General features: G+C 44.6%; 1 protein-coding gene across 1 annotated transcript in view; it reads right to left on the reverse strand.

The window, feature by feature from the left end:
- METTL14 (methyltransferase 14, N6-adenosine-methyltransferase subunit) overlaps nucleotides 1–13,080 on the reverse strand; it is a 31,234-nt gene extending 18,154 nt beyond the window's left edge. Inside the window, exons 1-3 of the mRNA XM_044681010.1 lie at nucleotides 12,838–13,080; nucleotides 3,960–4,048; nucleotides 2,179–2,266 (exon numbers count right to left, since the gene is read on the reverse strand). Of these exons, the coding sequence (XP_044536945.1) occupies nucleotides 2,179–2,266; nucleotides 3,960–4,048; nucleotides 12,838–12,903 (243 nt within the window). The 5' untranslated portion in view covers nucleotides 12,904–13,080. The remainder of the gene's footprint in view (nucleotides 1–2,178; nucleotides 2,267–3,959; nucleotides 4,049–12,837) is intronic.
- Nucleotides 13,081–13,411: the final 331 nt, after the last annotated feature.

Here is a 13,411-nt window from a genome sequence, read left to right on the forward strand (position 1 = left end):
ACTAAAATGGACTTCACAACTAGATCTGTGACCCTGAAATTCATAATTCACAAATTTAAGGCAAGGAAACTGTTGGGGCTTTTGCATTTTTCTAAACAAGTACAAATAAAAATACATGAATAAAAAATTTATTTAAAAAAAAAGGAAGAAAGCTGAGAATATTTGCCTAATACTTCAAGAAAACTTGCCTAATGCTTCATGGAAAAACTTGAGGCCAGTCCCCAAGAAGTTCTTTATCTCCCCTCCCCTTCATCTCACATCACTCAGCTGTCTTTGTGTGCACTCTTCTTTTTCACCGTCATCTCACATGAAGATCTTCCCATTCCATACTAGCTTCTCTAACAGACTGGTCCTTCTCCCTCCCCTACTGCTTCATTAAGGTTCAATCTGCTGGTTGCTTCCCTGCTACCTACAAATCCATTCATGTTTCCCCAATCCTTAAAAAATCTCTCCCTTGATCTGGTCATCTTGACTAATCACATCTTCTAGATCTCCTTCCTTGAGAAGGCCAATCATTCAACCAACATGTCCCTCTTCCAAGTTATCAACAATCTCTGCTTGCCAATTCAAATGGCCTTTTTTCCAACCTTCCTGACCTCTTTGCAGTAGCACCTGCCACTGATAATTCCCCTCTTCTCTTGGATCTCCATCCTCTCTCCAGGTTTTGGTGACCCTGCTCTCTCCTGGCTGTTCTTCTCTTATCTAACCACTCTTCCTCAATTTCCTTGGCTAGATCTTATCCAGGTCATATCTGGCTGCTCACTGTGAGTATCCCCCAAAACTCTGCTCTGGGCCCTCTTTTCTCTTCTATACTATCTCACAGAGATCTTGTCAGCTCCCGCAGATTCAATGAACATGCCTATATAGATGATTCTCAGACCTACTTATCTGGCCCTAACTTTTCTTCTAATGTCCAATCTCTCATCTCCAATGACCTATTAGAGATCTTGAATTGGATGTATTTTGGGTATCTGTATATCTTGAACTCAAAATGTCCAAAAATGAACTCATTTTATTTCCTCCAGGGCCTGTCCTCTTCCAACTTCCTGTTGTGGAGAGCATCGCCATTCTCCCAGGATCTCAGCCCACGTGTCAGCCTCGTCTCACTCACACATCCATTCACTGCCTGGTATAAGCCCTCATCACCTCATGCCTGGATTATGACAACAGCCCCATGGTGAGTTTGTCTGTGAGTCTGCCTGCCTGCCTGCCTCAAGCCTCTCCCCATTCCAGTCCATCTTCTGCTGAGCTGTCAAAGTGATCTTCCTAAAGTACCAGGTCTGATCATGTCCTCAATAAACTCCAATGGCTCTCTATTACTTCCAGGGTCAAATTTAAGATCTTCTATATGGCTTTTAAAGCCCTTCATAACCTAGACCCTTCCCTCCTTTTTAGTCATCTTCTACTTTTCTTGTTGTTCAGTTGTTTTCAGTCGGGTCCAATTCTCCATGAGGCCATTTTGAGGTTTTCTTGGCAAACATAATGGAGCAATTTGCCATTTCCTTCTCCTTCTCATTTTACAGATGAGGAAACTAAGGCAAGTTAAGTGACTTACCTAAGATTACACAGCTAGCAAATGTCTGAGGATGGATTTGAACTAAAGTAGATGAGTCTCCAGAAGACTGCAGGGCTCTATCCACTGTACCGCCTGTCTCCTCTTACCTTACTCCTCTGCTGGCCTTCTCCCTGTTCCTTGCAAATAATACTCAATTTACTGACTGTATGCTTTTGCATTGGTTGTTCTCCTTGCCTGGAATGCTCTCCTTCCTTGTCTTTCCTCTGAGATTACCTCCAATTTAGCACATAAATACTCTGTATGTACATAGATGACTATTCGTTATTTCTCCCATCAGAACATGAGCTCCTTGAGGGCAGAGGCTGTTTTTTTTCTTTCTTTGCATCCCCTGGGCTCACTCAGCACAGTGCCTGGCCCATCAAAAGCACCTGGTATTTGTTGGTTGACTGAAATAACTTGTTACTCCACTTCACAAATTAATACTTATGATTTATTTTTTACTGTTAGCCCTTAAGATACATACAAATTTAATATTATCCAGGATCATGGTGACATTTCAGTTGTTCATTCTCTCAAAGAACCCAATTTTTATGTCAGGAAGATTTTTTTTTTATTTCAAGCTTTTTCTCTCCAAGAATAAGACTTTGCTGGTATCTACTTACCTTGTATTCTTCTATGTCTTCTTCATCAGCCTCTCCTTCATCCAAATATTTGCGTTTTGCATTTGGAGCCGAAGTATCATAAGAAGCCCTAAAAATTCAGAATAAACCCAGACATAATGAAATTTTAAATTCTTCTTCAGCAACAACAAAAAATATTGAATCTAAAATATAAGCAAGAATCTAAAATACATAAAATACATGTGCTACAAGGCAAGACGCAGGTCCTGCGTTCAATAAATAAAACCATTGATGAAGTGTTTTCTACAGGTAAGGTACTAAGTCAGGCTCGGTTAAGGCCCTCAAGTCTTCCACTCTACTGAAGGGCAATGACAAGTGGAGATAGGATGTGGAGGCTGTGACAGCAACACATTCAGCTAGCATTTAGGGATGTTTACTCTGTGCTAAGCAATGCGCCAAGCACCAGAGCGTCTCTGTCTGAGCTCAAAGGAGGCACTGAGTGTCCTCTGAAAGTGAACTCCAACCTGCACCAACACACAGGTAGGAAAGGTCAGGATGATATCAAAGAGCAGAGGCATATCTCTTGTGGCTGGGATACAGAGCAGGTAAAAGCCAGTAATGTGTAACAAAACTGCAACAAAGAATCTCAGAGACAGCATGACCTTGGAGGCCATTAAGATGGCCATAGAGGCCCATTTCCTCACAAGCTTGGTCTTCACTTGGCATACTTAATCAATCTACACGCATGTATTAAGAACTTGGCTAAGTGCCAAAGACTGTGGAGGTTCCAGGGCCCAAAGACAACAGGTCAGGGACAGGCTGCCCTCCAAGAACTCCCATTTCATCTATCAGTGGGACCACATGGAGTATATAAAAAATAAATACAAAGTCATTTGGAGAGGAAGCAACAGCAACTAGGAGGGATCATGACAGGCCTCATGAAGGCAAGGACACCTGAATGGAAACGTCTGAAGAATTAGGAGGACTCTCAAGTGACTAACAGAGGTGAAAGCGCATGGGAGGGGTGGTTTGTGTAAAAGAAATCACTTAAAATGTATTTTTAAGAGACCACTGCTAACTTTGGGGAGAATAGTTTCATCTGAGTGATGAAGCTGGGAAGCAAGTTTGCAAAGGGGTGAGAAATGAGTACATGGTCACAGATTTTGAAATATCATTAGAACAGAACTGTAGTCTCAAGTCCCTGGTTTGGTCTGAACAAGAACCCCTTATCAGCCTTCCTTTAACTATCAATTCTGAAATGGTGTCCTGTACTGACATTTTTTTACATCCTTCTTGGAAAAAGTATAACCAGTCTGTAAACAGAGAGACTGGGTCAGCCTAAGAAGCCCCCCCCCCCCCCAACAGCAATAAGTGGAATGATCAGAACAAGAGAAGGAAGAAAAGTCTTATGAACTCCCTTAATAGAAACCTCTCAAGTGTGCCTTTATTAGAAGGGATGGCTTTCTGGCAGGGGTATACAGTGGGGAATATAAGTGATGTAAAGACAAAAGACATCCATAAAAGTTCTGGGGTTTTTTTATTCATTTCTTAAATGAAATGTCTAACCAGCAGCACCACTGAGACAGTGCTCTGCACTAACTCCCAATAAATATTCGGGATCCAGTGAAGTCAAACAAATGCTCTCCAGCTGAGTATCCCTGCAGAACAGAAGATATGTCCTGGAAAGGGGATGGCCTGGTCGGCCTGAGCTGAGCCTCCATCTGCCCAAATTCACTCCAAAGGTCACTGACTTACCAACACAGAAAGCTTTTCCCACATGCTCTTTACTAAAGCAAACCATGAAAATCAATTTTTGGACTGACCTGCAAGTTTCTCTGGTCTCAGCAATCTCCCTTTGCTCGTCTTTGCTATTTAACACTGCACCGATACTGTCAGCACTCTCAGCTCCCAACTGAGAACAGGTAAAAACAAAAGGTGGGTTATGGCAGGTGGGCGGGCAGCAGCTGAAAGCCTCATCCTCAAAGACAATGGGAAGTACTGGGATCCTTCAACAAACAGAAAATCTATAACTTTAACATTAAAAATGGCTATAGACTATCACAGAAGTGGGCTGCTATAATTCACTGCAAAGTGATTCAAGAGAGAATATATTTCTTCAATTTACAACAGTTTTAGACTCAACTGTTAATGTTAGAGAATTTCAAATTTTTCACTTAAATAAAACTGTGACTAAAATTAGAATTTTAACTATTGCATACTAAGTGAAAAATTAATTGTATCTTGTTATAGCTGTTTTATTCAATAAGCCTGACCTTATTCAAACTGCAGTACCAGCCAAGCCCCAGCTGTTGCAAAGTGCAATGAGTGTCCCAGAAGATAGCCTGGCTCTCCTCTGGGGGCACAAGCCTGGGCTTGAGTTCTAGATGTGCAATGGTCTCACTCACTGCCTGCCTAACACCAGCCAGGTCAGAAAACCTGTCTCTGTGCAGATATTCAATGTCCTCATCTGTAAAATGAGACTTGGATGAGATGACCTCCACCATTCCTTCCAGCTCTAAATCTTAGGAACCCATGAATGTATCTTTCTGATATTTTCCTACCTGGGAATAGATTTCTTTTCATCTGTATTTATTTGAAGTTATTGTAAAGAATGATTTGGTAACTGGTCAGAAACTTGGCATATATGGGGATTCTGCTAATACAACAGCTTTGGACTAGTCCCAGGTAGAGAAGTTTGCAGATCTGAGATGTCAGAAAGAGAGATCACTTTCCCAGAGAAGGCCATGAGACTAGGTGAAAGGGCTCTAGATCCTGAGCCAGGCACAACTGCTTTTTAAAGCTAAGCCTTACCACCTCTGTCTAACCACTCCACTCTCTTCCTTTTCTCTGAGCTTCGACCAGGGCTCATCTCTTTTAACAGTCTAACTACTCCTGAAAGGGGCACTCCTCCATGAAGACTTCCAAGACCAACAAGAGAAGAAGCCACTTCCCCTGTCCCTGCCCTAAATGTAGGCACTAACAGTCACAATGGTTCAAAATAAGCTATGAGACAGATGTGTTCCTCCCACTACTCACTAGCAGATCCCAGAAGTGAGATGTATCTAAAAGAAATGACAAAGAGGGCAGGTGCTTCTCTGGGCCCATTCGACCAGGCTGGCCAAAAGAGAAGACACTTCTGGAACAGGCAGCATTTGTGGAAGGGTAAAAGAGAGGCAATTTGCCTGTATTCATGATAACGGTAAATATAAATTCTTAATTTCACATATATACAAAAATATTATTCAAAAATCTATACACACATTGTTGTGAGGAAGATTAGGTAGTAATTAATTAAGTATTAAGGATGTACCTAGCAGGAAGGAGCTGGAGCTGGAGAATTCTAAGATGGAATGAAGGAGCAGGAAGGAGTGCCTTGGGCCCTGAGAGAGAGAGACTCCATTAAGGGTTGACAAAAATGGTTGTTAGCCCTGGGAGATCTCAGAGCAAAGGACACCCTGAATCCTGATTTCCCTGGGATCCTGTGTGGTGGATTTTAAAAAAGAGGACAAGAACAACAGAGAAGCACCAAGAAGAGGAGAAGTTTGGGATCTGGTGGACAGCATCTCAAGCGCACTCTTTCTTCTTGGATATCTTGGACCACCTAGGATTTTGGTATCCTGTGAACCTCTTTGGAAAACTGTGAGAACTCTCAAAGCCACCCCTTTGATCCATAGCTGTGCTGTTCAAGACTGGCTGATTCCAGGCTTGAATCAGCTTCCCAGAGACTGCACTGCTCCTTGGGCCCTGCCTGCTGGATCACTTAGATTAGAGTAGAATAAGTCCTCCCCTTGCCCTGTGGTTTTGTCTTTAGATTTTAGGTATAGAAATCCCTTTCCCACCTTTTAGTTAAAACATAATTAAAGCTGTAAAACCCTTTTACCTTGCCTGCTTGTTTCTAGACTCTGGCCTAGTGGAGAGCAGGGTGACAGTTAAGACCAACTGTCACTCCTGTGATAAATCCAGTGAACTCCTTATCTTGGTCCAGTCTCTCCTACACCCCAGTGTGTGTACCCACAACTATTAGATTTATTGTAACATCCCTGGTGTCTCCATTATTTATTATCTTTTCTACAACATGGAATGGTCACAGGTCTTGGGTTATAAATCTTCAGAAAACACAGCCCAACATAGCAGAGAGGGCTGAATACGGCCTCAAGAGAGCTGGGTTCAAATCTGGACTCTGCTGCTTGATCTTGGACAAGCCACCCCATCTCAAGCCTGCTGCCTTCCTTCTGGGAAAGGCAGAGGTTGAACTAGATGGCCTCTGAAGTCCTGCCAGCCCTCAGCCTCCAGAGCATCCTCATCCTGGGCTTTCCACAGAAGGCAAGTTTGCTAATGATGATATAAAAATGGCTCTGTTGCAAAGTATCTGTGGATGCCAAGAAGAAGGTGCTTCTGAGAGCTGACAGAATGTGAGCAAGCTGTGAACTAGGGCAGAGACAGCGCATGAAGAAAAAAGACCTCCAGAAGGAACAATTAACAGGATTTCATGACTCTACATAATAAAGAAGCCATCCTGAATGGCAAGCCACCTAATGCAAATGATCTTATTGAGAAATTGTCCCAATGTAAAATCTGATTTGTTCAGGAGCTACAAGGATGCTGTAATGTTGACACTATCCTTGATTCATCACAACCTTGGCCACTAGCTGATGGATCTGAGGCTGAATTGCAAATCCCAGCAGCACAGAGTTTTAGAGCAGGAACTTGGATATCATCACACTCAACTCATTCACTTAGAAAATGAGAAAACTTAAATCCAGAAAAAGGGAGGGAGCTGGCTGAGGTCATACACATCAAGGAACAAGAGGAGAACTCGGTCTCGTACTGCCACACTTGGCTCTCTGCTCCTCAAATTATCATGATGTTCTATCAATGTGTGGTTCAGAGCTCCTGGAGGCAGGGTCTCCAGACCATGTACAATAACTGATTAAAATTGTCTTTAGCCAGTGACAGAGAATGAGCAGAGAAACTGATAATAGCCATCAGTTCATAAGTCAGCAATCATTTAATAAGAGTTCACCATGTGCCTGGAACTGTGCTAAGGGCTGAAAAACAAAAGAAAACAAAAAATAGGTCTTGCTTGCTTATACAAGGAATGTATACTTTAACTGAGGAGATAACATGTAAATATCTAGCTAAGTGTGAAATGTGAGCAGATGAAAGTAATCTAAACAGGGAAGGCATTGGCAGCAAAAAAAAAGTTTCCTGCAGAAGGTGAGATTGGAGCCAGGGAAATGAGATGGCAGAGGGAAGAGGTCAGAGCATTCCAGGAATGGCGAAGAGCTAGCAGAAAGCTATAGAGATAGGTGTTTGAGAAACCGTAAGAAGGCCACTGTAACAGGACCATAGAGTTTGTGGAAGTGAGTAAGGTGTAAGAAGACTGGAAAGGAAGGAAATGGCCAGGCTAGATGCTAGAGGTCATTTGGCATCATTCACGGGAGCTCACCCAGAGAGAGCAAGGAAAGCCAGGGAGAAGTCCTGCTGAAAGTCCTGATTCAGCACTGAAAGTGCTGAAAGGTGATAAAGCCTTGAACTGGGGCTGCAGCCATCTGAATCAAAACAAGTACACAACTACGAGGGTTGTTCTGAAGGCAGACAAGATTGTGCTATGGAATGGCTATGTGGGGTGAGAGTGGGCAGTGAGGATGACACCAAGGCTGTGAGCCTGCCTGATGGAAGGATGTTGGTCCTCAACAAGAGCATGAAATTTCAGAAGAGGGAAGGTCGGTGGGGAAAATGAGGTAAAAGGAATTCTCTTTTGAACATGTCAATCAATAAACATTTAGAAAGCACCTACTTATGTGCTAGGCATGGTGCTTAAGTACTAGGGATATGTACAAGAAAAGAAAAGAAAAGTTAGCCATTGACCTCAAGGTGCTTATAATCTTAGGGGGAAAGAAGACAACACATTCTAATGATGGAGCTAAAAAAGCTTTGGACAGCTAGATGGTGTAATGGATAGAGCATGGGTCTGGAGTCAGGAAGACTTCTCTTCCCAAGTTCAAATCTAGATTCAGATACTTACTAGCAGGGTAACCTAGGGCAAGTCACTTCACCTTTTTGCCTCAGTTTCCTCATCTGTAAAATGAGCTAGAGAAGGAAAACAATCCAGAATCTATACTAAAAAATTCCAAATGAGGTCACGACGAATTAAGACATAATTGAAAAAAACAAATGAATTTCAACAAAGAAGCTGATGGAGAGGTAGGAGGAACTAAGAGAAAGGAGTAAACACCGAGTTTGAGATGTCTACTAGACACCCTTTTGAGATGTCCAAGAGGCAGCTGAATATGGGTGACTGTAGCTCAGCAGACACTGTAGAGAAACAGATCTCAAAATCACCCACAGAGATAACTGCTCATGAAAACTGATGAGCTCACCAAATGAGATAGCAGAGGAGGCCCAGGATAGTCTTGGGGGATACCTATGGTAAAAGGGTATGATACAGATGAAGAATCTGCAAAGAAAAATGAGGAATGATCAAAGAGATGGGAAAACCAGCAATATAACTGTGTAGTCAGAAGGGGAAGGTGATGGACAGTACTGAATACTGCGAAAAGGCCATTAGATTTTGCAGTTAAAAAATTGGTAACTTTGGAAACAGTAGTTTCAGCAGTCTGAGGTCAGAAGCCAGACTGCAGCAGAATTTAGTGAATGAGAGAGGAAGTGGAGGTATGGAATATGGCAAGGTTTCTCAAGGACTTTAGCCAAAAAGGGGGAAAGATTTATAGATGAGAGCTAGTGGGCATGGCCAGATTAAGTGAGGCTTTTTAAGGATAAAGGATACCTAATTAAGCTGAAAATATGAGAGCCAGAAAACAGGACAAGATGAAAGAGAAAACTGGCACTAACAGTGGTGGCAATTTGCTGCAGAAGTCAGGAAGGGATAGATCATGAGAACATGGAGAGGTGTGCACTGACAAGGAGAAGGGCCATCTCTCCATCAAAGACTAGAACAGTGATGGGCAACCTTTTGAGCTTGGTGTGTCAAAATTCGCCAAAAAACTGATCATAACTCGGGTAGTGTGACACTTCGAGGAAAAAAACCATAACTTTGCGATATTTATAGTTTAAATAACATACTTCTCTGTATGCAGCTGCATGCGGCCACAGTGTCATCAAAAATGGCTACGCTTTGACACACGTGTCATAGGTTTGCCATCAGGGGACTAGAATGAGAGACTCAGGAAGATGCCTGAGTAGCGTAAGAGGAAGAGATGGGGGAAAAGGGCTCTCATGGAATAGTCTCAATTTTCCTTTCCATTTAGCATGTATAATATGGGTGAGATCCTCAGCACAGAGCCTGATGGAGGAGTGAGGTAGGTGGCTTGAGGAGAAGCAAAGCTTTAGAACAGCAACTATGAATAGTGGGATGGCAAACCAATGAGGGAAGAACAGTGTTTGCTTTGCTGCAGTGAGGTCTCAGTTGATATTAGAAAACAAATTTAAGACACTAGTCAGCATAGTGTTGGGGTTTAAGAAACTGATCAGTGCTGAGACAAGAGAGGTGGAAAGTAATGTAGATCCAAGGGGTCAAGTTAGGGAAGGGAGGAGAGAGGAGCCAATGCAGAGGTGATAAACAGGATTGAGGCCAAAACATATAGGGAAAGAGAATTGATAATAAATGATCAGATGCGAGAATTTTTGAGTTCATGAACCTGGAAATGGAACATTTTGTGTGGGATGGCAATGTGAGTCTGTGAGGGGAAACAAATAGAAGAAAGGAACTGGGACATAAGCACACTTGAAAAGAGAACAACATGAGACATGGATGTTACAGGAATTTCGATTCTTGATATCTCTTTATTAATTTTTAGGAGGGGAGGTGTAATTTTTCCCAGTTAGGTTATTGAGCCTGACCCAAGGGATGCATTCATTTACTTATGGCCTTAAAAATTCCTCAGATAAGAAGTCTTCACTGTCCCCACCTCTGGTTATTTTGGCAACCTGTAAATTCTTTCTCCCTTAATCAACACATGGTAAATACTTAAATGTAGTTTAACCTGTAACCTGACTTAAGTTTATCCATTGAGTCTGTTTAACTAGTTTTCCTTAGGGCATATATGAAAATTATGATTCTATTTAACTCAAGTCTGTCCAATTTTTATGAAACTGAAGGGAGGAGGGGATGATGAATCTGTCTTTTCTTTAACTTTTAGGGTCTTAGCAGAATATACAAGATTGCAACATGTAAAAGAAATGTCACTGATGTAATCTTGTCTCTAAGAGGCCTCAGGGAGAAGTGAAAGATGGTGGGACAGGAACAGAACTCACAGAAGTAGTTAAGAAAATGTTCTGAGTGTCGTAAACTACCATCAGGAACAACCAAAAAAGCAGAGGCTCCTTCCAAGGAAGCACCAGAAAGTCAGTCAGACAATAAACATTTATTAAGCACTTACTATACACTAGGCACAGTATTAAGTGAGGGGAATACAAAAGAAAAGGCAAAATTCAAAGAGTTTACAATCTAATAGAGACAACAAGCAAACAAATATACACAAACAAGTAATCTACAGAATAAACAGGAAATGGAGGGAAGACCTGGAATTAGAAGGGGTTAGAGAAGGCTTCCAGTGGAAGGAGAGATTTTAATAGGGACTTAAAGGAAGCCAGGGAGGTTAGTAGTCAGAGCAGAGGAGGAAGGGTATTCTAGGCTTGGGGGACAGCCAGAGTGGAAATGAAACTGTCAGGAAGCTGGGGTCACAGGATGGATGAATATAAATAAGATGGGAAAGTAGGAGGGGCTGGGTGATGAAGGGCTTTGCTAAACAGCATTTTGTATTTAATCCAGGAGGCAACAGGAGCCTTGAGAGTTTGGGGGAGGGGGGGTTCATCTGGTGGGACATGCACATTCGTAAAATCACTATGGTGGCTGAATTAAGTGAAAAATGGAATGGGGAGACCTGAGAGAGGCAGATACCTCCTGCCCCATCCCGCTCTGCCCCACTCCTGAGAAGGGTGGCAAAAGCAGCAGTGCAGTCAGATGGGAACCACAGCTCAGTGAAGGCTAAAGGAAGAAACTGCTGGCTTCCACTGCCACCAAGTATTTCCAGCATCTAAATAGAACTATGTTCTAACATTCATTCATTCAGGGGTCTAGCTTAGTACAAAGGGCACTGGAACTCACGTCAAAAGGCCTGAATTTGAACCAGAGTGACAATGACTAGACTCACTCTTTGAGTCTCAGTTTCTTCATCTGTAATATAGGGGTGAAAATCATTTCATGACCTACCAATCTCCCAAAGTAGCTTTGATGCTTTGTAGAATATTAAATACCAAAACAGGCACAGCCACAGGACAAACATATTCTGCCTTATTGGTAGTCAGGCTTTCCTTCTTTCTGATATTTATACCCAGTCTCAATTAAGCTTCTTCACTGTGAATAACTGGGCTCTTGGAGTAGCTAGGTGACTCAGTGGATAAGAGTGCCATCCCAGAGTCAGGAGGACCTGGGTTCAAATCTGACTTCAGACACCCTGATCAAGTCATTTAAGTCTAACTGCCTAGCCCTAAGTGCCTTGGAACCCCTGGTTCTGAGGGTTTGTAAAAGGGAGTAGCGCTGAGAACTGGGATCCTGAAGCAAGCAGAGGTCTGTCTCCTTTCTGCCAAGGCTCAGTGCTAAAAACTGAGGGGAGGCAAAGCTCAGCTAGGATCCAACAGCTGTCCTTTTGGAACCTGGGTTCATGGAACCCTAAGTTCAGAATTGGAAAGGGCTTTAGAAAGCCTCTAGTCCAAATCACCTTTATATTCGTCATCCTAACAAAAACCATACAGCCTGTTAGGGGTTAAAAGGTCCTTTACAGAACCAGAGACAGTCAGGGAAGTGTCCTTCTGTTGGATCTGGCACTCCTCCAGCAGTCAGGAAGCCTTGAATCCAAATCCAACCTCAGCCACTTCCTAATCCTGAGATCCTGGGCTAGTCTCTTCGCCCATGCGACTCTTCTCTGAGACTCACAACTAAAAGGGAGGCTCTCCAACCTCTTTTCAGCGTCCCTCCCTCTCCTGCAGATGCGATCCCGTGGACACCGCATCCCCCATTCCGGCACCTTCGTCCTGGCCACAGGACCAGCTGGAACCCCTGCACAGCAGCTGGGGGCTCCCTCTCCAGATGCCCGTCCTAGGGTTTGGCACGTCCTATGGGTCTGAGGCAGGCTTAGGACACAGCAGGTCCCACGTTTACAAACGAGGAAACTGAGACTCAGAAAGGCCGAGTTGGGGGACTATTATAGTCCGGTGTTGTTATGAAGTGGCCCCTGCTTTCTTGGAGGGCACAGTCTAAAGTGGGACAAGCCCGGGGTCCCATGGCCGGTTAGTCTTCTCCGACTCCAAGTGTTCCCTGCCCTCAGGCCAACCTGTCCCCCTTCTAGAGATGCGGAAACTGAGGCCCAAAGGCAAAACTTGGTCAGCCGGGTCACAGGAAGCCAGGACTCTCCAACGGGACTTTCGGATCGGGAGGGCGGGGAGCACTCCCTAGAGGAGGGAGAAGTAGAGAGGAGGCGCCCGAGGTGGAACGCAGGGGAGAGGGGAGGGAAGGAAGAGGAAGAGACCCTGGAGAACCCCGCCCCAGCCAAGCCTAAACCCCGCACCAGCAGGCAGAGGAGGAGGCGGGGCCAGAGGGGCGGGGCTGAGAGGGGCGCGCATGCGCGGGGCGGCCGCGTGTTCGGGCTGAACCGCCTCGCGCCCCTGCCAGAGACTGACCTGCTGAGCTAGGAGCTGCCGGCGCAGCTTCTGCCGTTCGCGGATCTCTTGGAGGCGGCTGTCCATGTCCCGGCCGCTGCTTTCCCCACCAGGCCAGGAGAGCGGAGGAGACCCGACAGCCTCCTTCCCCGAAGGGCAATCTCCCCGAGGTTTCGCCTCCCCTAGCCCGCGTCCCTTACGAGGACCTGCCCTAACGACCCGTTCCGCTCCACGCTCCCGAGTTCGTCCCTTCCGGCTCAGGAAGTCCCGCCTCTCCCCACAAGACCTCCTAGCGTCGGTGCCGGACTTGCGTGATGACGTCATGGCGTCACTCGTCGGGAGGCGTGGCCTTAGCATCGGACTCTACTTTCTCCTCCCCCTCAGTCCTTCCTGGTGTGCGGATGTATCTTCTCTCCAGCTTCCGTGTTCTCTCCTGGGCAGCCCCTGGGGGCACTCCCCTGGGGGCTCTCAAGCACCCAAGCACAAACCTCCTAACCGGACCTACCCGCTGATGTCCTGGCTAGAGGGGCTTTTCCCCAGAGACCTCAGCACAATCCTGTGCTCGGAAATCTCCTACCCCGCCTCCGGTACGCCT

The sequence above is a fragment of the Gracilinanus agilis genome, chromosome 6, assembly GCF_016433145.1.
Source record: "Gracilinanus agilis isolate LMUSP501 chromosome 6, AgileGrace, whole genome shotgun sequence".
Lineage (NCBI taxonomy): Eukaryota > Metazoa > Chordata > Mammalia > Didelphimorphia > Didelphidae > Gracilinanus > Gracilinanus agilis.